This window comes from Podarcis raffonei, chromosome 1 (assembly GCF_027172205.1).
Source record: "Podarcis raffonei isolate rPodRaf1 chromosome 1, rPodRaf1.pri, whole genome shotgun sequence".
Taxonomy (NCBI): Eukaryota; Metazoa; Chordata; class Lepidosauria; order Squamata; family Lacertidae; genus Podarcis; species Podarcis raffonei.
Window position 1 is genome coordinate 21,266,840 of NC_070602.1, and position 20,888 is coordinate 21,287,727.

At 42.0% G+C, this 20,888-nt stretch overlaps 2 protein-coding genes across 4 annotated transcripts in view; one reads left to right on the top strand and one right to left on the bottom strand.

The window, feature by feature from the left end:
* The first annotated feature begins 1,883 nt into the window (after positions 1-1,883).
* Positions 1,884-10,582, top strand: SERPINA10 (serpin family A member 10). The gene is made up of 5 exons (XM_053375956.1): positions 1,884-2,083; positions 3,690-4,415; positions 7,779-8,052; positions 9,390-9,537; positions 10,371-10,582. Exons 2-5 carry the CDS (start codon positions 3,716-3,718, stop codon positions 10,560-10,562), a joined length of 1,314 nt encoding a protein of 437 aa, XP_053231931.1. The 5' UTR covers positions 1,884-2,083; positions 3,690-3,715; the 3' UTR covers positions 10,563-10,582.
* A 7,023-nt stretch (positions 10,583-17,605) lies between these two features.
* The window catches only part of PPP4R4 (protein phosphatase 4 regulatory subunit 4), an 81,622-nt gene continuing 78,339 nt past the window's right edge, over positions 17,606-20,888 (bottom strand). For all 3 annotated transcript variants that reach the window (XM_053375989.1, XM_053375970.1, XM_053375978.1), the window contains one exon: positions 17,606-18,676. In XM_053375989.1, the coding sequence (XP_053231964.1) occupies positions 18,599-18,676 (78 nt within the window). In that variant the 3' untranslated portion in view covers positions 17,606-18,598. The remainder of the gene's footprint in view (positions 18,677-20,888) is intronic.

Genomic DNA, 20,888 nt, shown 5'->3' on the forward strand with positions numbered 1-20,888 from the left:
TTGCAATGTGCAATAAAAATTCTTTTTTCGAGTTCACCACACGTTGAAGGAACAGAACACAATTATCGGATGACAAATGTTCTGTCAAGGGCCATTGCACCATTTTCTGAATTTGTTTAATAAGGAGGTCTTTACTTTTGGATAGAATATCATAAAGGCAAATTGGCCAGAAATACTAGCAGTCCTAGCAAGAGTGCACGAAATTATTCCCAAAGACTATGACAAGATTTCTCCTACTTTGGCCTAATGCAAAAAGTCTTGTGCAGCATTTCTTGTTGCTCTAAACGAATTACGTCTTTGTTAGTAATTTCCACACACTCTCTCTCATTCTGTTTTCACCTGTTCATTGTTCATTTTGCAAGATTTGCAGGTTCTGGGAAATGGTGCAATAATGTTTGATGGATGGCTGCCATCCAAGAATTATGTGGTCTTCGTCCAAATGCTTCTGAGGATGCTTCTATCCCTAGCAGATTATATAAGGCTTTCAAAAAATTGTTTTGTCCAGCTCATTTTAGTAAAGTTCAATATTGCACAGCAGTGGCCTGTGTATTTGAATGCATGCTTTTAAAAGAAACTGCAGGGTACAATTGAACTCAGTGCAATTTTAGTAACCGTGGAACTTCAGTTTCCCTAGAAACTGAGTAAGCCTAGAAACGAGGCATAAATCAAGCCATTTAAAATGGCATATCCAGCTGTTTTCAAAAGATACATATTTTTTAAAATGAAATGGTGTTTAATCTTAAAGCTTATTGCCGCCAGCTTTTGAGTATGAGCCCCCCTCCCTCTTGTAAAAGGCTGCAGCCGATGTACTCTAATGCCTTTTGTTAATCTTGTAACTGGGTTCAAGGCCTAACTTTTCTAAAGACTCCAGTTCGATTTTATCATCCTGGTCTCGCCACACAGAGGCTGTTCAGATGATGGTGATGAAGAAGTTTAGTGGAGAAGGCACCTGCTGAATCTCTATTGGCAGAACGGGCCAATAACACAGAAGGCTCGGTTTTGTGTTGATATCAAATGAGCCTCACCAATCTGGGGCAACCAGCAATGCTCCTACAGATAATCTCAGCGGTCAAGCTGGGATTCAAGGGTTCAGGTGGTCCCCAAGGTAGCTTGGACCCATTGGGGAGTAAGGAAAGGTAAGCTCAGTGCTACTGAGATAGGCACACTAGTCTGCTCTTTCTCTCTGGGCTCCGCCTGAGGAAGGTCCCCATTACAGTGATTATGGGTGATGCAACTTAGGTCACACGCTACTTCATTGGTGATCTTAAAGAAGACCATTGCCAGCACATAGGTCTGATGCTTAGATGCTTGGATTGGCTAACCCTTTTGCTACAGGGTCGTTTCAAGGTTCTTATGAAGCCCTTAACAACATGGTTCCAGGACCACCTGGTTCTTTATATCCTGGCCCAACCACTGAGATCTTTGGGGGAGTCTCCTTTGACGGTCCCCCATGGCTCATAACTACTAGAAGGCATGAATGCATTGTAGTGGGCCCAAGCCTGTGAGATTAGATCTTGCTGTTCCTGACTTTCTTGCTCCCACAGCATTTTAAGATAGTTTTCAGTTTTATGATAAACGTTTAAAATGCCTAATAATAATAATAATTTACGATAAGCATTTCAAAATGCCTAGTAATAACAATAATAATACCCCAAGATTGATTGTGCAAGGGAAGCCAGCTGAGGGAAAAGTGTTCTTTCAAAGCTCTGAGGTGCATGTCCTTGAGAACCAGTGCTTAATACCTACCAAAACTACGCTGTTCTTCCAAGTATGTGGACAGGAAACCGACTTTGGTGTTGCCTTTCAGAAGTGTTTATGTTAAACTTCTTGAAAGCCCTTTCATGCTGTTGTTCTTTTAACTCCACATGCCACTTACTGGAACCTGCCTGGCATTGCAGCACTTAGTCCTTCTATGGAAGTCATATGTCCTGTTTGTCCTTTAGTTAATTTGCAACAGACAAAAGTATGAAGCTACACTTTGGAACGGCAAATATTTACCTCAGGATCTCACTCATTTGGAATAATAACATTGCAACTTGATTTGCACGGGAGTCAGAAAAGTAAGAGACAAGCTGTCCCGTTGGTAAGATTTGCAAAACTAAATTCATTTTAAAAGGATATAATGGAAGGGAGGTCAATTGAAAGTGGTCACTAGTTAATTCACTGCTGTATTTTAAACACTGAGGGTTTGTGTGTGTTTTCGGGCAGTTCAAAATGTATCTCCTACTTTTGAATGCCTTACTACTCTTAAGGGGCAATGTGAATAGCTCCACAGGGATTCTCCTCTGTATTTTTGAACTTTTTTGTTGTTCCAAAAGTAATCCCTATAAGAAGATGCATCTACAGTGGTGGCATTTCATTGGTAAATCCTTAAAATGTTTGGGATTAATGCCTTACATTACAAGCAACTATGGAACTGCACCATTTGCTTGGAATAGCTGTACCAAAAATAGGAAGCTGCTATATACCAGGTTAGGCTATTTGTCCACCTAGCCCAGTACGGTCTACTTTGGCAGCAGCTCTCCAGGGTCTCAGGTGATGCTTTCTTAATGCTTGCCATGTGACTCTTAAAAAAATTCTCAGACTGGTATCCCTAAGCCTGTGTCATTTACATTCAAGCTAAGCAATATTTAAAACCAAGCTCTTTTCTTATTCTGCATTCACACATCTCCTTCTTCCTCTGGGAGCCTTGAAGGAGGGAGACCCTGCTTTCTAACCCACATTATTTTGAATGTGACTCTAAAACAGTTTGTGTAAATTCCAAAGCCCACTCCTAGAACACCCCATTTTTAATTTTTCATCTAATCAGAATGTCATTGTTATACCTATTTGAGAATGGCACTGCAGGGGTCTTTCCATTCACATTCACATTGTTCAGCCTCAAACTAAGATTTAAAAACTTAGTCACTAAGTATTTAAGAGGAGAATTAAACTTGGCAAGTGGCTTGGGTGGCTGCAAGGATAAAATGGGGGGGGGAGCCTATTTAATCTTAGGCTGTGTACATACCATACACAGTTTGTTAAATGTGCTGGGAATTGTAGCTCTGTGGTGGGTAAACTACAGTTCCCAGGATTCTTGGGTTGGGAATGTGCTGTAAATTTATAATGTGAATGCTGCCTTAGAGGAGCCTTTTCCGAATTTGGATGCCTCCAACGTCCATCATTCCCAGTTAGCATGGCCAATGGGCAAGGCTGGTGGGAGCTGGAGTCCACCAATATCTGGGAACCCCAGGTTAAGGAAGCCAATCTTGGAGAAAAGATTAGATATGAGTATGATGCATGGGATAAATATACCCTCCAACATTTCTCTGATGAAAATAGGGATGTCCTATTCAGTTGTTGTTGTTGTTGTTGTTGTTGTTGTTGTTGTTATACCCTGCCCATCTGACTGAATTGACCCAGGCACTTTGAGCAGTTTCCAATGTACGTATATAAAAACATAATAAAACATTAAACGTTCCAAACCTCACTCTACAGGACAGCCTTCAGATGTCTTCTAAAGATTATATACATTAGTTATTAATCTCCTTGGCTCAGGCATTGCATAACTCCATACCCTCCAATGTTTCTCTGATGAAAATAGGGGTGTCCTAAGGAAAAGAGGGACATTCTGGGATCAAAAATTCTGGGACTGCAAAAATAAAGCATCTTCATCCATTTCTCTAACCCGTTTTCACTTTATTCACCAGAAAGAAGTTCATTGCTGTACTCCAACATGAAATCTGCCTTTTTTCTTGTCTTACTTGAACTGTGGGCTGGCATGTGCTTATCAAATGAAACACCTGGTGTTTCAGGGGTGGAGACAGAGCAGAGTATCATCCTGAACCTCTGGCCTTTCAATGACACTGATAAACTATCCCTATATAATACTGTGCCAGATCCATCTGGGGAAGAGTTTGTGCCGGAGTCCTCCATGCGCAACTTCACAGAAAAGAACACCAATTTTGGATTCAATCTCTACAGAAAAATAGCGCTGAAGCATGACAACAATGTGTTCTTTTCCCCATTGTCCTTGTCCTTCGCTTTGGCAGCCTTCTTGCTGGCTTCCGAAGGGGACACACACCACCAAATGCTTCAGGCTCTAAACCTCCACCTTCTGGATGACAAAGAGAACCGGCTGCCATCTTTGTTCCAGCAGCTAAGTGTCAGCCTCGCCAAGAACAAGGAGTTCACTCTTTTGCAGGACAGCTTCTCTTTCGTCCAGAAAGGCTTCCAGATCAAGGACGTCTTCCGCAACTTGTCCAAGCGATACTTCGATATGGAGTTTCTGACGGTTGATTTCCGCAACTCTACTCATGCCAAGAACGCCATCAACCAACATGTGAAACAAAAGACAAGAGGGAAAATCCCTAGCTTGTTCGAAGAAGTCGATCACCAGGCTAGAATCATCCTGGTGAACTGCATTCTCTTTAAAGGTAACAATTATTGTGATCATAGATATCTTTGCTGTTTTTTGTTTCACTTCTTAAGAGAGGTGAACAGAGCTGTGGTTAACAGCTAGGTTTATGGAAGAGTCTTTCTGCCTCCCATTCTACATTACCAGCAAGACCAGACCCTCCAAGTGTCCCTATTTTCCAGGGACAGTCAAAAATTTACAGAAGCCATTCTGGTTTCTTATTTGATCCCACTATGTCCTACTTTTTCTTAGGACATACCTATTTTCATCGGAGAAATGTTGGAGGGTATGGAATAGGATGTCCCCAGGGCTTTTTTTCAGCCGGAACTCACCAGAACTCAGTTCTGGCCCCTCTTAGGTGGGCACCATTGCCATTCTAAGAGAATGAGGGAGGTGTTCATGGTGAGTTCCAGCACTTCCTTTTCTAGAAAAATAGCACTCAACATTTCTACTTTCACTGGAGAAATGTTGGAGGGCATGCAAGTCTTATCACCACATTAATTCCTTTTCTCTTATCTCTCTCGTTCCTTTATTGGCACCTGAAGGGTCAGCTGCTTCTCGTTAAGGGGCTCTAGGGACCAGCTGCCCATCCCTAGACTAGGGCTATTCCAGATAAATCTATGTATCTGAAGCTAGCATTGTTGCCATAATTGCCCCAAAAAGCAGTACAGTCATACCCCGGGTTAAATATGCTTCGGGTTAAGCGCTTTTGGGTTGCGCTCCGCGGTGACCCGGAAGTAGCAGAACACATTACTTCGGATTTTGCCACTCGCGCATGCGCAGATGGTTAAAATGACATCATGCGCATGCACGGAAGCAGCAAATCACGACCCGCACGGGCGTGGGTTAAGTTCGTTTCAGGATGCTAACAGGGATCCGGAACGGATTCCGTTAGTATCCAGAGGTACCACTGTAACCAAATCTATGAAACAGGAGTGACCAGTCACCCCTCACCAATGTAGTGTAGCTATGTGAACCTTCAAACCACACTCAGGGTGAAGTCGTGTTCTGCTTGCAGTCTGCCCCTGACCTCCATGCAGAAGGTGGAAGTTGTAAAAGGAGCTCTCTCCTCCCACGTATTCAATGAATTTCAGGAAGTGAAAATAGGATTCGTAAAATGTGTGCATGTCCATTGCAGCTCTCCCTGCAGTTTTCAATGTAGGAGCTGGTCCTCTCATAAGAACATAACATAAAAATACAAGAAGAGCCCTGCAGGATCAGGCCCATGGCCCATCTAAATGTAGCATTCTGGTCTCACAGTGGCCAGAGGCCAATGGGAAGCCTGCAAGCAGGATGTGAGTGCAACAGCTGTTGTGATTCCCTGCAACTGGTATTCACAGGCATACAGTGAAGGCAGAATATAGCCATCATGACTGGTAGTTATTAATAGCCGTATCCTACATGAATGTCTCTAAACCTCTTTTAAAGCCATACAGGTTGGCGGCTGTCACTGTCTCTTGTGGGAGTGAATTCAAAGTTTAAAGATGTGCTACTTGAAGATACTAAGGAGTTTTCTCCCACAAGATGAAGTGGTGGCCATGAACTTACATGACTTTCAGAGAGGAAACCGGTGGGTCTGGCACTGTGTTTTGTTAGGAACATAAAAAAAAGTCCTCTTGAGTCATTCCAAAGGCTCGTCTAGTTCAGCATCCAGTGACCAGCCAGGTGCCAATATCACTCTTCTCAATTGTGATTCCCAGCAATTGTCATTCAGAAGTGCAGTGGCTCCAACCATAAGGTAGAACATCGCCATCATGCCTTGTAGCCATTGAGAGCCTTTCTCCTCCATGAATTTGTCCTGATCCTCTTTCAAAGTCATCCAGGTTGGTGGTCATCAGCACATCTCTTGGGATGTCTTATAGATGCGGACCCACGTGGGTCCTCTTTGCTATTGCAGAATTTCACACATTGGCAAAAATCAAGGCCATCTGTGTCCTCCCTCAATTTCTGTCGACCCTTTTAATAAGTGGAGAAAAAGACTGCAAGGAATGTTTCCAGCCACTGGGTGTTGCTTGTCGGGAATATTTTCAAAGGGCTCCATGGCAACCAAAAAGACACTGCAATTAAATATCCCCTAATTTCTCTCTTCTATATTTTTAGCTCCTGTTCTCATTTTTCACTCCTTCACTAATTGTTGAGTTGCGATAAAGTGTGCTGATGAGAGAAAAAGAAGATAGAGCTATCTTGAGCGCAGGGAGGCTACAGAAGCTCCATTGGCTTCGGTGGGCTTTAAGCAACCTACAAGTATGCAGGATGGCACCCCTTCTGCGATTGAAAGGGCAAGCCTGGGAGGTCTAAAAGGTGACTCATAGAGAAGAAGAGAAACTATGTGGAGTGGGGAGAAAAAGATGTCATAGAATCATAGAATCGGAAGGGAACCTGAGGATCACCCAGTCCAACCAATATGCAGTTGTCCCTTCTGGGGATCAAACCTGCAACTTATCAGCACCATGCTCTAATCAACTGAGCTACCTAGCCAACTGTTCAGGGTGGGGACAAACAAGAGACTTTTGAAGGTGTTATGATAACCCAAAAGCCACATTTCCTTCTGGGCAATTTTCCAGGCAGGACCAGAGGCAAAAGTGGGAACAGCAATGAATGTAAACCTTATTTTTGCCCAATAAGCTAGTTCCTGCACATGCACACACAACCCCCATCTCCATACTGTTAGGATAGTTCCGTTCCACCTTAAAGGATCAGGCATGATTGTTGTGTATCACATGCCTGTTTATTCCCAGCTTCTCGCTGGGAACTTCCGTTTTGTATATAGTTTTTGTTCTGGCTATTTTCCTGGACACGGAGGCAAGCAGTTATGTTTTCCCTTTGTTCTGATCTACATTGAATAAAGCTGTAAATATGCTCTCCTGTCTGCATCTTCCATTGTGGAGACTCTGCTGAAAGGGTGTGCACGGGTCTTAGAATGTCTCTGAGGCTTATGTCGCTAATTGACTGATGCTGTTCCACGGGAGACTGGTGATCATCTGGAGATAACTGGGGGCCTGCCTGATGCCTCCGTCTCCCTGGCAGTATCCCAACATATACTCCCCCCCCCCCCATATAAGCCTGAGGCATCATCACACTTCAAGCACACCTTTCATCACGACAAAAATATGTATGAAGTATGGCCAACGGAGGCATGCCTTGGAAGGAGCTGCCTTTGAGGGCTATACACCAGGAACTGTATTAGAAAAGCAGTGATCAACCATGCCAAAGTTACATGCTTTGAAGTCCCATTCATTTCAGCGGAAGGGTTAAGCACATGCTGAAATGGCAATCAATGGGGACTTGGCTTTGTCCAGATTGTCCTTGAAGTTTCCTGCAGCTGATGTGGATTATGTCAGCATTATAGAATAAATGGTTGTGTTTCTGTGTCTATTCACAGGCAACTGGCTACACCCGTTTCCTCCCAAGCACACAGAACTGGCCACCTTCTATATTGACAATTACAGGACTGTCCAAGTGCCGATGATGTCCAAGACAGAGAGGGTTGCCATCACATTTGATAAGAGCTTGAGCTGCGTTGTGCTGAAGCTCCCATACAAAGGGAGCGCACACATGCTGGTCGTCATACCTGAGAAGGGCGCTGATTTTATGTCCATTGAAGACCATTTAACAAATGAGCTGGTGGAGTCTTGGCTTAGGACCATGAATAGCAGGTACAGGAAACGTTGTGCTTTTTGTTGCTAAGATGCTAGATTGATGCAAGCTAGAATATTCAAAGGAGAAGGAAAGAAAGAGGGCAATGTAGCTGAATAAGGAAGGAAAGGGGTTTAACTATGATGGATCCCTGGAGCTTGTCACCTTTTCCGCAAAGACAAGTTCTTTGCTTTCACTTCTTCTGGGAAATGATCAAGCACTGGGCCACAAAAACAGAGATAGATAGATAGATAGATAGATAGATAGATAGATAGATAGATGATAGATAGAGATATAATATTAAATATAATTATATTTTAAAAAATTGTGTGTGTGTGTGTATTCCTGTATCTAGGCCCAAACTTCCTACAGTATGCAGAGATGATGGGAACCATAGAAGTTACATTTCCCATGGCTCCCGGCATCACAAATGAACACTTGTATGAACAAATGAACTACATTAAGGGATTTTATATGTTTGTCAAAGTCCACATTCTCTGAATGATATAGTTGACTCTCCTACACAGGGGTTACAATCTGGGGATAGTGCATAAAGCCAAAATCATGAATAGTCAAAATACTCCCTGCGCCTCCTTGACCTTCCCAAGGCCACCAAACACTCTCCTTATACCTCCAAATGCTCTCCCAAGCTGAGTACAATGCTGGAGGGGGGTTGCCGATATCGCCCCCCCAGCCCATCCTCTCTTTTTTTTTATTCACTCAAGTTAAATGTGCATAAGTTGCGAGTCAACTGCAACAGTGGATATGCCAAGTCTTTTAGATGATATATTTTACACATTGACTGGTGAATGTGCAGTCTCCAAGAGAAGAATATGCACACTGACCAAGCAACATTCATTCCTTTGCATATTCCCCGAGTTCATTCAGAGAGTATGCAGACTGAGAAGGCAATAAACAAAATCTCCTGCTTGTAGAGCTGCCATACGTCCGGATTTCCCTGGACACAGCCAGGAAACGGGCTTGAAAATGGAGTCCAGGGAGGATTTCTGTGAATGGGCAAAGTGTCTGGGAAAACCCGGATGTAGGGCAAGTAGGGTTTTATTTTTTTAAAAAATCTTCAACAAACCCAGAAAAGCCCATTAAAAGCCCAACAACTTTGAAAAAAAACCACACAACTGAACAACTTTGACCTCCCCACCTCACCCCTGCAAATGAAAGCTCAGCAACTTTTGTCCGGATTTTCACTTTGGGGAATATGGCAACCGTACCTGTTTGTCAATGTTCATTTATGCCCATTCTTCATAGCTGTCTAGTCAATGTGCACAATGAGCAGTTTTTATGCACATCCTCCATTCAACTTACATTCGTCACCAAATATTGTTTATTTGCATTACAGGAAAATGGACATTTACTTTCCAAAGTTCAAGCTAGACCAGAAATACCACATGCATCAGTTGCTACAAGATCTGGGAATTAAATATCTTTTCTCCAATGAAGCAGACCTCAGCCACCTCACAAATGAGAGAGATGTAAAAGTATCCCAGGTAAGTGTGACCGCTTTTCGTGCATAAGTGCATGCTATCCCATTTCACAAGGCTCAACAGCCCCAACATTGAGATCCAGGCACACTGCTGGGTAGCATTTGTTCAGTATCAGTGTGCTGGGAAAAAGATTGGCATTGCCAGATTAGACAACACTGATCACCCATTTGGAGGCAGGAAAACGGAAAGGAAACTAGGATCTTAATGCAATCAAAAGTGATGGTGCTTAGATTGCTTTGGTGGTGTGCACGTATCTCTGACCTACCCAATAACTTGCAGACTCCCGTGCTGGATTTGAGGTGTTTTCGCTTTCGCAGGACCCAATCCCAAAGAGTCATCTGTGTGCAGAATCTTGTTGCAGTTGTGTGGATAACCACCTTTGCTGGAATGGGACAACATGACTGCAATTAACATAAAAGTTTTTGTTATATTAATTGCAGTGATGGAGCAGCCTTGAGAGACCAAGAGGGTGCAGTTTAAGCAGAAGATTGGTACCTTCTCTCTTTGCCATGGTGCTGGCAAAAATCACCTTTCTGAACTTGCTGTCTCAGCCTTTGCCAACCTGATGCCCTCTAGATGTTCTGTGGTCCAACCCCCCAAACTTGAGGGAAGCACGTTGGCAACGGTTGTGCCATCTGAAGCTGCTTCAATAATGGCGGGAGTCCTGTTCTCATATAAATCTCTAATGACCCCCATGAGGGGTACCCAGCATAGCGCCCTCCAGATATTGGACTACAACTCCCATCAGCTCCAGTTAACATGACCAATGGAGACCAGTGTTGCATGAAAGGCAGGCCGCTTTACTATGAAACCTCATCCATTTCCAATGTTCTCAGGTTCTCCAAAGAGCAGCTATTGAAGTGGATGAGTGGGGGACCGAAGCTGTAGCTGCCAGTGGGTCAGAAATCATGGCATACTCGCTGCCGCCAGTCATCCGTCTGAACCGGCCGTTCCTTTTAATGATCTATGAAGCGAGCATAAATGCATTGCTGTTCCTTGGCAGAGTTATCGACCCTACAGAGCTGTGAATAAAAGCCACACATTTCTATTTGGTCCGTCTTTTTAGTGGTCTTTTATGGGTTGAGCTACAGGTTACATTAAGCATGCCTCTTTTCAAACTGTGTTTATTGCATTTCCTCTTCCAGAAAAAAAGCTGGTGTTTGGGACCACAGCACATGGGGAAGAGATCAGCTCTTTCCTTCCTACAAATGGTTCGATTGGAGACAGCTGCTCTCTGCCTCTAAAGGGGCTGTTTGCATCTCCGCAACCCCTGCAAAGAGGAGCTTGTAGGTCTTACTCATGTGAAAGGGGCAATGTGGGGAAAGGAGATGAGAGGATGCATATTTAGCCCTAACCCTAGAGTTGGGTCCTTCCTATTCCACCATAACTACCACCCGCAGTGGACCATAATTACTGAAGTGGGAGCCTCTCCTGCATGCAGAAACTTCCTGTGTGGTGCATAATTCCAGGTGCTCAGGGTTCTAGATCACACCGGGAGCCTCCACATTTAAAGCTGTCTCCCTGATTCAGGCATCCCAACATGACAGTGAGAGAAGTCACGCAGCTCTGGGAATGAGGCGGGCACTCCACAAACACAGTCCCTTTCACCACACTTGTCCCATTCATGCAAATAATGCCTGAGAAGAACTGCAGTCAGAACTCGTTCTGCTCCTAATGCTGCTCAATAAACACACTGATAGTTCAGCTATGTTGTTGCTTTTTCTCACAAGGGTTAGCAGCCAGGGAACCTCTCCCCCCTCGATTTGTTATTCACCACAGATGTCTTTCTGATGAGGCCATGCATCAGATGTTCAACAAACACACACAAACAAACATCCCAAGGATGGGGGTCTGAACCTTGCCTATTGCATTGCCACCCGAGCACTAGCAAGATCTCAGAAGCGAAATTAGAAATTCACACTTCTCCGAAATTTGCACTGCTGTTCTCAGTCAAGTAAATATATGCATGTTCAAAGGTCAAATGCATGTATTTCTGAACGTTAACATTAAGGAATGCATATTATAGCGAATTGCTTTGCAAAAATATCATTCCATGACACCCTAATCTCTGATCCACTCCAGGGGTTCCTGCCCTTATTTGGCCCGGTTGCCTTGGAATGAAGCAGACTGGTGTCTTTAGGATATATGGCTTTATTTATACATATACACAACCTGAGCAGAGGATAGAGGAGCTCGCAGCATTAACACGGCAGCTTTAGGTTTCCAGGGGAGCACCAAAATCTAGCACCAATTCAATGTGTGTTTCTCTGTCACTAGCATCCAGCCTGCCAGCTCTCTCAATAATAATAATAATAATAATAATAATAATAATAATAATAATAATAATAATAATAATTAATGCCCCGCCCATCTGGCTAGGTTTCCCCAGCCACTCTGGGTGGCTCCCAACAGAATAATAGAACAGAATAAAACATTAAACATTAAAAAACTTCCCTAAACAGGGTTGCATTCAGATGTCATGTCTTTGAAAAGTCAGATAGTTGTTTATTTCCTTGACATCTGATGGGAGGGCATTCCACAGGGTGGGCACCACTACCGAGAAGGCCCTCTGCCTGGTTTCCTGTAACCTCCCTTCTTGCAGTGAGGGAACCGCCAGAAGGCCCTCGGAGCTGGACCTGAACAATGGGAGTGGAGACGCTCCTTCAGGTATACTGGACCGAGGCCGTTTTGGGCTTTAAAGGTCAGCACCAACACTCTCACAAAATACTGTGGCTATTGTTCTTCTACCTAGGTTCACATGCTCTCCAGCCAGATGAGGGGAGTGGGGAAATGCCTGCCCCACCTCTGGGAGAGCACCATCACTTGGCTCATTCTTTGAGATGCTGATGAGCAGTGAACTGGCCAGCTAAAGCCATTACCTTGACAGGGACTAATGTGAGCTGTCCCTTTTACATTCAAGCTTCACAGATACAAGAGCCCGAGAATATGAAGCGACCCAGGGGGGACATCCAGAATGACCCTCTCCCAACTCATAAGAGGAGATAAAGGCAGAACTTCACACTAAAGTGCCAATGCATTTGCATGAGGACTTTTTTTAAGGATCACAAACTGATGTGGACATGTGGAGAAATGAACTGAAGAGTGGATAAATGAGAAACAGAGAGGAACTGAAATTGACAGATTTGACCATCCTTAGTGGAGAGTAGGAAGGGATGAAGGGATAGCATGGAAAAACCAACCAGCAGACGGGGACATCATCCTAATTAGTGGGAGGGAGGTGTGGTGGAATGTGATAAATGAGGATAAGGCACCCTGAGGATGAACTGGCTAATCTCCTGAGGCTATTAGTTCAGGTGCTTTGCCATGCTGGTTCACTACATATGTTACAAGTAAGCATATGTTAACTCTTCATGTCACTTTAAACATGGGAGGCAGGAGATAGGGACCACCACACACCTGCTAAAGCTGGGCTGCAACACCCCAGAAATCTCTTTCAGTATTAGACTGTATTGACACTGCACCAAATTTTCACGATGTTTGGTTTTTGCAGTGATAGTTCCTGTTCTGTAGGTACAAATATTTTAATTCCTCCCGTCTTTACATGCCAGTTCAAAGACATTCCCACCCCACCTATGTGCTGCTGCTGCTGCTGTGCTTGGACTCTCAAATATTACCAAAAAGGCACCAATCTTTTGCTTGCTGAGAGGGAATCATAGATCAGAGTTGGAAAGGAGCCTCAGGATCATCTAGTCCAACTCCCTGCAATGCAGGAATATGTCACTGTCCCTTACAGGGATCGAACCTGCAACCTTGGTGCTATCAGCACCACGCTCTAACCAACTGAGCTATTTGAGAACCAGTTAGATCGGGGTTTATCTCCATACACCTTCCTTTCCCCATCTAAAATTACTGTCGTCTACTGTTGCCCTGTAGAAGCCACAGTTGCAACTTCCCAGAGTGAATCTTAAATCCATTGCATCCATCGGGCATTTCATGGATTGGCCCTGTGTCGCCCTGATGGTGCAGCATCTTCTACCTTATCCTTGTGGCTCCCATCTATATTCCTTGCCGAAAGATTTTATCATACCCATATCAATAAGTTACGAGCAAGGATCATGACTATTGTGTGTGAAGGTAGTGGTCACACTGCCTGACTTTGTGACCTGGACTTCCTCTTGCTAGCCACATTGGGAAAGCCAAAGGCACTGGTTTGCAATTCAGACTTCTCCATATTGTGCAGTGCAGTTTTCCAGCCCGATAACATGTACAGAAATGCATATACGGTGGTGAAGCCTAAATTGTTAATGAAAATATATTAATGAAAATCCTACAAAAGTGCATTATATTAGGGGAAACCGTTCTGGGGAAAGAATTGTATTGGGCAAGATTGTACACAAAAATGTATGTAATGGGAGAAATTTGCTCTAAAATGCTGATGAACCTCCATGAAGACTTGAAAATAAAAAAATCAAGAAACCTATGTGGAAAACTGAACTCAAGAGTGGAAAAATAAGAGAAACCAAAACTAACCCATCCCTAGTTGCTATATCAGCCTTTGGTTATAGAAATGTAAAATACTACACTAGTGTTAGGCCTGGAGCCAGAGCTGCTGGTATAGTGAACATAGGATTCATGTCTTTATGTCTCAACTGCACTTCTTAATTGCAAAAATTAGATCTCTCCCACCCAAAACATGCAAGTACTTTCATATCCTACGTTTTATTGTGCGTAAAGCATTCATTATTCCACATTGTAAAAAGTAACCACACACATATTCATTCACAAATTAGATTATCTTTATCATACACCAATATATTTTAAAAAACAGATTTCTGATATCAATATAGTTTTGCTGATTGCATTTCTGAAATAGAGAAGCTGACAATAGCTTCATACAGTCTCTCTCAAGTATTGGCATAAATAGAACTTTTTTAATAGAACTGCATGTTGCAGGCAAATTTTGATAGAAATGTTAGGATGAATACAAACAAAATGCCGTTGACATAGCTAAAAGCATGATAGCTTGAAATAACAACTAATTAAAAACTAGATTGCATTATTTCTAAAGTGTTGGATAAAGAGAAACTACAACCTGAAATACTAGAACGGTTCAACAAAAGGCGATAGAAGCGGGGAGTTTACATACTTCTCCCCCCGAGGATGCAGTGTCATCGACTATATTCTTGTCCCTTATAATATTATAAATTCGATCATGGACCTCAAAATTGGAACGCGTACTGAAAGCGACCATCAGCCATTATTGTTGTCTATTAACTTAAAGGACGAAACCAAAATAACCAAGCACAATATTATAGAACCCTCTCAATACAAACAAATGACCCAATTAAAATGGTCCCAGGAAATGAGTGCAGTAGTGGGGCAAAAACTTACAGCCAACCTGAGAAAACAAGTATTATCCAACTTAAAGACTACTAATTCCTACAGCGATATTCCGAAAATTTATAATGAAATCTTCCAAATGTTCGTAGAACTTAGTACTCCACCTAAAGTTTGGGTACTTAAACATAGCGCTAGCCCTTGGTTTGACGATGAATGTTTCCAGCTAAAAAGAAAACTGCGCCAAACATTTAAAAATAATCGTACTAAACTAGAGCCCTCTTATCTTGATGAAAAAAGAAAATATCATTACATTCTGGCCGAAAAGAAACAGAAATATGCAACCCAAAAATGGCTACAATTACTCGACTCAATTCAGAGTAAAAATAACAAAGCGTTCTGGAACCTAGTGTACGGAGGATTGAAAGCCGAAAATCAACTAACTCTACCACCAATTGCAGAATCCAAATGGTCCCAATATTTCACATCGGTATTTAACAATCTACACAGTGAGCTTAAAGGAAATGAAACCACTAAAAATAAAATCAATAAACTCCAGGAGTGGCCAAGGGTAGAAGAAGAGGAAATTAGAGAGATAGTTAAAAATTTCAAATCGGGGAAATCTCCTGGGCCAGACGGTCTACCAATAGAATTATTCAAGACCTATATAGATTGGTGGGCAGAACCCTTAGCTCAATTGTTTACTCTCATAGATAAATATGGGATCATACCTGAGATATGGTTAAGATCAATAATTATCCCAATCTTTAAAAATGGCGACCCAAAAGAACCAAGGAATTATAGACCGATAAGCCTATTATCAGTGATAGGGAAAATCTACGCTAAGCACCTTTTATCTAAACTCCTTACCTGGATGAAAAATCTAAATTTACCAGGGAAAGAACAAATAGGTTTCTCCAAAGGTTGCTCTACATTAGACCACTGCCTTATACTTATGCACTTGGTTGAAAAATACAGATCTCAAAGGCAATCTAAGATATATGCTGCTTTTGTAGATTTTCGTGGTGCATTTGATTCAATTGACCGCCCAAAGCTGTGGAGGAAACTCACAGAATTAAAAATTGATCAGCGCTTATTGATCCTAATAAAAAATTTATACTCTTCCAATATCTGTCAAGTCAAACTTAACACCAAAGGTCACCTCTCACCAGACATCCCAAACTCGAAAGGGGTAAAACAAGGGTGTATTCTTGCCCCCTTCCTATTTAATTTATTTTTATCAGACTTGCCAGATCACCTTCAAAAAATAGAATCACATGCCCCTAAACTTAATCAGAAACCAGTTTCTCTGTTATTATACGCAGACGATGCTGTTCTACTATCATTAACGAGCTTGGGTCTGAAACGTCTTATATCTTCTCTGATCCTTTACTGCGAATGTAACAAGCTCTCTATAAATTATGAGAAGACAAAAATTTTGGTCTTCTCGAATGGTTGGAAATTAGAGAAATGGAAAATAAGAGGGCAGGAAATCCAACAAGTGAAAATCTATAGGTATCTGGGAATCTTATTCCAGAGCAATTTAGGGTGGGCAAATCATCGCACAAATGCCATAAAACAGGCAAAGTGCACCTCATCAGCTGTTGCCCGTTTTTATTATCAGAAAGGCAATCAATTTATTCCTGCGGCCAATCAGATATTCCAAACAAAAGTGCAATCCCAGATATTCTATGGAATCCCGCTATGGGTCCAAGCATATAATAGTGATCTAAAAAAGATTCACTCCAGCTTTCTGAGACGTATTCTTGGACTCCCAACTGTGATCAAATATGAAACAATGTGTGCAGAAATAGGCATACACACAATGGAATATTGGGCCTGGTCCACCTCAATAAAGTACTGGTTACGCTGCCATTTTCGCTGCCCTCCATCAAGTCTGCTCGCTGATTTGCTCAAAGACTCCTACAAATCAAGATGGTATCAGTACCTCGAAAAAAAGATTGAATCTTTAGGCATCGAGCTGGAGCCCCTGTACAATTCTAATGAGCAATACATTTTCCATAATATCCTAACTAGACTAAAGGATGTCGAGAGGCAAAATATTATGGCAGCTGTAAACAAAATTTGTTCGCCCATATTCTATGATTTAAATATCTTAGATAGCAGAGCCAATTACGTCACCAAATTAATAATTCCAGCCCAACGTAGGGCCTTTATGCTGGCCCGTTTGAATGTTTTTCCCTCAGCATTTGTCAGGGGAAGATATCAAAACATCCCCAGAAACAAGAGATTCTGCAGATGTTTTATGAATGTCCCGGACACGGTAGAGCACATTCTCTTTCAGTGCCCATTGTACAGTACGCTCCGTCAACGCGTGCTGTCCCCTCTTTTGGGTGGTCTGGAGCCCCAACAAGGTGAATGTGTGGGATTCTGCCTATCCGACGTTGACCAAAGGGTAACGGCGGGGGTAGCCGAGTTTTTGGTAGTAGCCCTCCAAGGAGCGGGTTAGCAAGGAAAACCACTGATTTTATATGTATATATATATATATGTATGTAGCCAACTGCTGCCTTTCTGTATATATCTCAAGGCTTTTATATGTTACTTTCTCTTTTATCGTTTTATTTGTATAATGCCTAATAAAGGTTTGAATAAGTAAGAACATAGGATTCATGTCTTTATGTCTCAACTGCACTTCTTAATTGCAAAAATTAGATCTCTCCCACCCAAAACATGCAAGTACTTTCATATCCTACGTTTTATTGTGCGTAAAGCATTCATTATTCCACATTGTAAAAAGTAACCACACACATATTCATTCACAAATTAGATTATCTTTATCATACACCAATATATTTTAAAAAACAGATTTCTGATATCAATATAGTTTTGCTGATTGCATTTCTGAAATAGAGAAGCTGACAATAGCTTCATACAGTCTCTCTCAAGTATTGGCATAAATAGAACTTTTTTAATAGAACTGCATGTTGCAGGCAAATTTTGATAGAAATGTTAGGATGAATACAAACAAAATGCCGTTGACATAGCTAAAAGCATGATAGCTTGAAATAACAACTAATTAAAAACTAGATTGCATTATTTCTAAAGTGTTGGATAAAGAGAAACTACAACCTGAAATACTAGAAGTTAAAACAAAGTATTTATACAACGAAACTGAGATATGAAACTCATGAATAATCATTTGTATGCATTTTTGGAGGTATTTGTTCTTATTAAAAGGTGAAAGGAAAACCCTCTTGAGAATTTGTATACACCAGGTAAGCAATCTTACTTAAAATTATAGCACAACTGTATTGTAAATGACTACTCAATATTTCTTTGTCCATGCTTCCAGGTTCAATACTAAAGCTTTTTTTCAGAGATAAGATGTTACTTGGTCGGTTAATCCTATATGCAGAGCAATTTCACCTATATGGTCCTATTTCCATAGCAAATATATAGTAGGAGCCCTACACTCATAAATAAGTATATTTTAAAGTAGGGGGCACTTGTATTCCAATTTGAAGAACCTGAACTATTAAAAGGCATAATTGAGAGGGAGGAAGGGGAGGTAAAACCCTGTCTCTTTAGCTGCAGCAGTTTTTAAGCACATTGCTAAAGTAACATTGAATTAAACACTTCACTTACAACATTGGAATTCTGCACATATTACATTATTTCTATGAAGATATTTTACAACATAGGAATTTATTTAACTGACAGAAGATGTTAACATTGTGAGATGCAGTCAGTCTCTCCTCTCCGGTCCTTATTGTTCAAGATTTTACTCCAACTCCTGCCAATCCTTCATCCACGTTGCCTCCAGTGGTCTTTGGTGTGCATCCTTTTTTTCACCAGCTCTAGGAGTTTGACTTCCTGTTTTTCCTTCAGGCAAAAACAAAAGAACCCAAATCACACAAGTCATATTGGAATAGAATAAAGCAGAACTGCTGAACTTCACTGCTTTTAAGTATATCAATTGGAAAAAAAATATTGACTTAGTACAGTCATATTTTAAAAATTCTTTCCTATGGACTTTGTGATCCTCAACACATTTATTGCAAGGTAAAAAGCCAAAGCCATTCTCCTCCCTTGACTAGAACAAGAAGATATGATATCTGTGCCTCAACTTTGGTGTCTCCGTGTGCCATTCCTGCATCCCTCCAATGTCACCTTGGCCACCATAAAGACTTTGGTGTACAGAAGTCTGGCTTCCCAAATGCAGATGGAATTCTCCCTCACGTAAAAGAACTTGCACATCTGTTTCTATGCAGAGAATCAATCAATAAATGAATTCTTTGGTACTGATTCCACCATTCCATACTTTGAAAGGAGCGTGGAAACTCGCATATGCTAAACAAAGGCACACATTGCGGCCTCAACTGAGGCAACAATCTAGAGAGGACTAAATCTATTAATTCAGAGTATTTTATTAGAAATATGAGCTATCACAGTATTATTTCTCATCAGTTTTTAAAAACTGATCAACAGTTCAAAGTAGGCAGGATGCGATCTGCTTCTAAATTTCACACTGGTCCATATTGGGACCCTTAGTCAAACTGTGCCTTGGCAATACATTTCTTCCTGATTCAAAAGAGGAGCCACAGAGCATAAAAACCCATTAAGTATCACTGAATACAACATACAGTCTACGGTGGGAACTATGACATGGCAGTGGTGAGGGATAAGAATGTTCTGTTCCCCACCTCCCTGTGCATATGCTCAGTGTCATCTGGAAGGGCCATTTCAAGTGGTTAACCGGCTATTACATCTTTGTTTCTCCCAGCTAGAGGCTGATGCCTTGGCAGCCGACTAATACTGACTTTCTAAACTCTTTGGCTGGGATCCAAAGAACTGCACTTCTAGTTCTGCACAGCTGGGGGAAAGTAGCACATCATAGCATGTCTCAAACTGCTTTGGAAACTGGGGTTTTCGTAAACACTCTTTGTTGCAAAGCATAGGTCTGTGTCTCTTTTGTTTAGTGCGGGGGGAAAGTCAACAACTCCACTGGGCACACCCAAGTCTAACCATTAGCTCACTTGATCTTAGCCATAAACCACATATTGGAGGCATGCATACAGGCGTACACACACACACACACCCCTGCCTTCCTCATCTGATCTGTGTTGATCAGGGAAGGAGAGGGCTTATTGTCCCCTTCTACTCTTCAGATGATTGAGGACTGAGGAGGAATGATTTGTATTTGTATGTCGGGGGCTGAAAAGAGTTATTGAAATCTTTCCACCCATGCCACTGCCATCACAGATGGAAATCACCTACTCCTTGATCAATCTGGAGAGGAGATGATTTGATCACCCAGCATACTTTGGCCCTGCTCTCTGGCTTTGCTATGGTGAGCAATTTCGCCCCTTTCTCTTTCTATCCTCACTGTTTGACAAATCTCGGGGGGGGGCACAAAATGACTCCTTCATTGTGGTTCTACGCTGATCAGAGTAGATCAGAAACAGGAAAGGGCACTCAGGGCTGTACTTATGTCTCCCAAGTGCAAGAAGATAGGGAAGGAGGGTTCTTCCTCAGAGGAGGTCCAGGGGGTGATGTGCAGTTCAGACCTCTGTATTTTTTCCCACAGCTCTTTCCACAGATTCCACTGCCAGGCTGCAGACCCAATTGGATGGTGGTCTTGGGGCCAAAAACAAATGGACCAGACCCAGTCTATGGGGCAAAGTAGTTTGCCACTCCTGTTCTTTATCTTGTCTTCAGCAAGGACTTGTTTCCATAAACTGTGAGAAAATATGACCAAAAGCAACCACCTTCCTTAAACTTAAGATGGTAACAGAGCTCGGCCGAGAAGTCAAGTCCTCCTGGCTCATACTGTGTTCAGCCAACACTGAACAATGTGTCTTAAAGTATACATGAAAAGAAGCATTATAGATCACTGATATGTGAACAACTCACTTCTCGTTAAAGATACCTGTCTTTTGGGAGCAGATGTTAAATTACTGGAATTAATTAGAATGTTGCCATGTACTTCAGCACTGTATGCCCATGTGGTAAATTATTACGCACATTCTCGCCCTAACCCATATTGCAGTGATTCATCTTACAAAGTAAGGACACCTGATTCCTCTCCAGATAT

What these genes read in the sequence shown, in the direction of transcription:
- SERPINA10 (XM_053375956.1), top strand. Translation starts at nt 3,716, where the DNA reads ATGAAATCTGCCTTTTTTCTTGTCTTACTTGAACTGTGGGCTGGCATG. An exon ending in CTTAGGACCATGAATAGCAG is followed by an intron (nt 8,053 to 9,389) that starts GTACAGGAAACG and finishes TTTGCATTACAG; the next exon opens with GAAAATGGACATTTACTTTC. An exon ending in GAGATGTAAAAGTATCCCAG is followed by an intron (nt 9,538 to 10,370) that starts GTAAGTGTGACC and finishes CAATGTTCTCAG; the next exon opens with GTTCTCCAAAGAGCAGCTAT.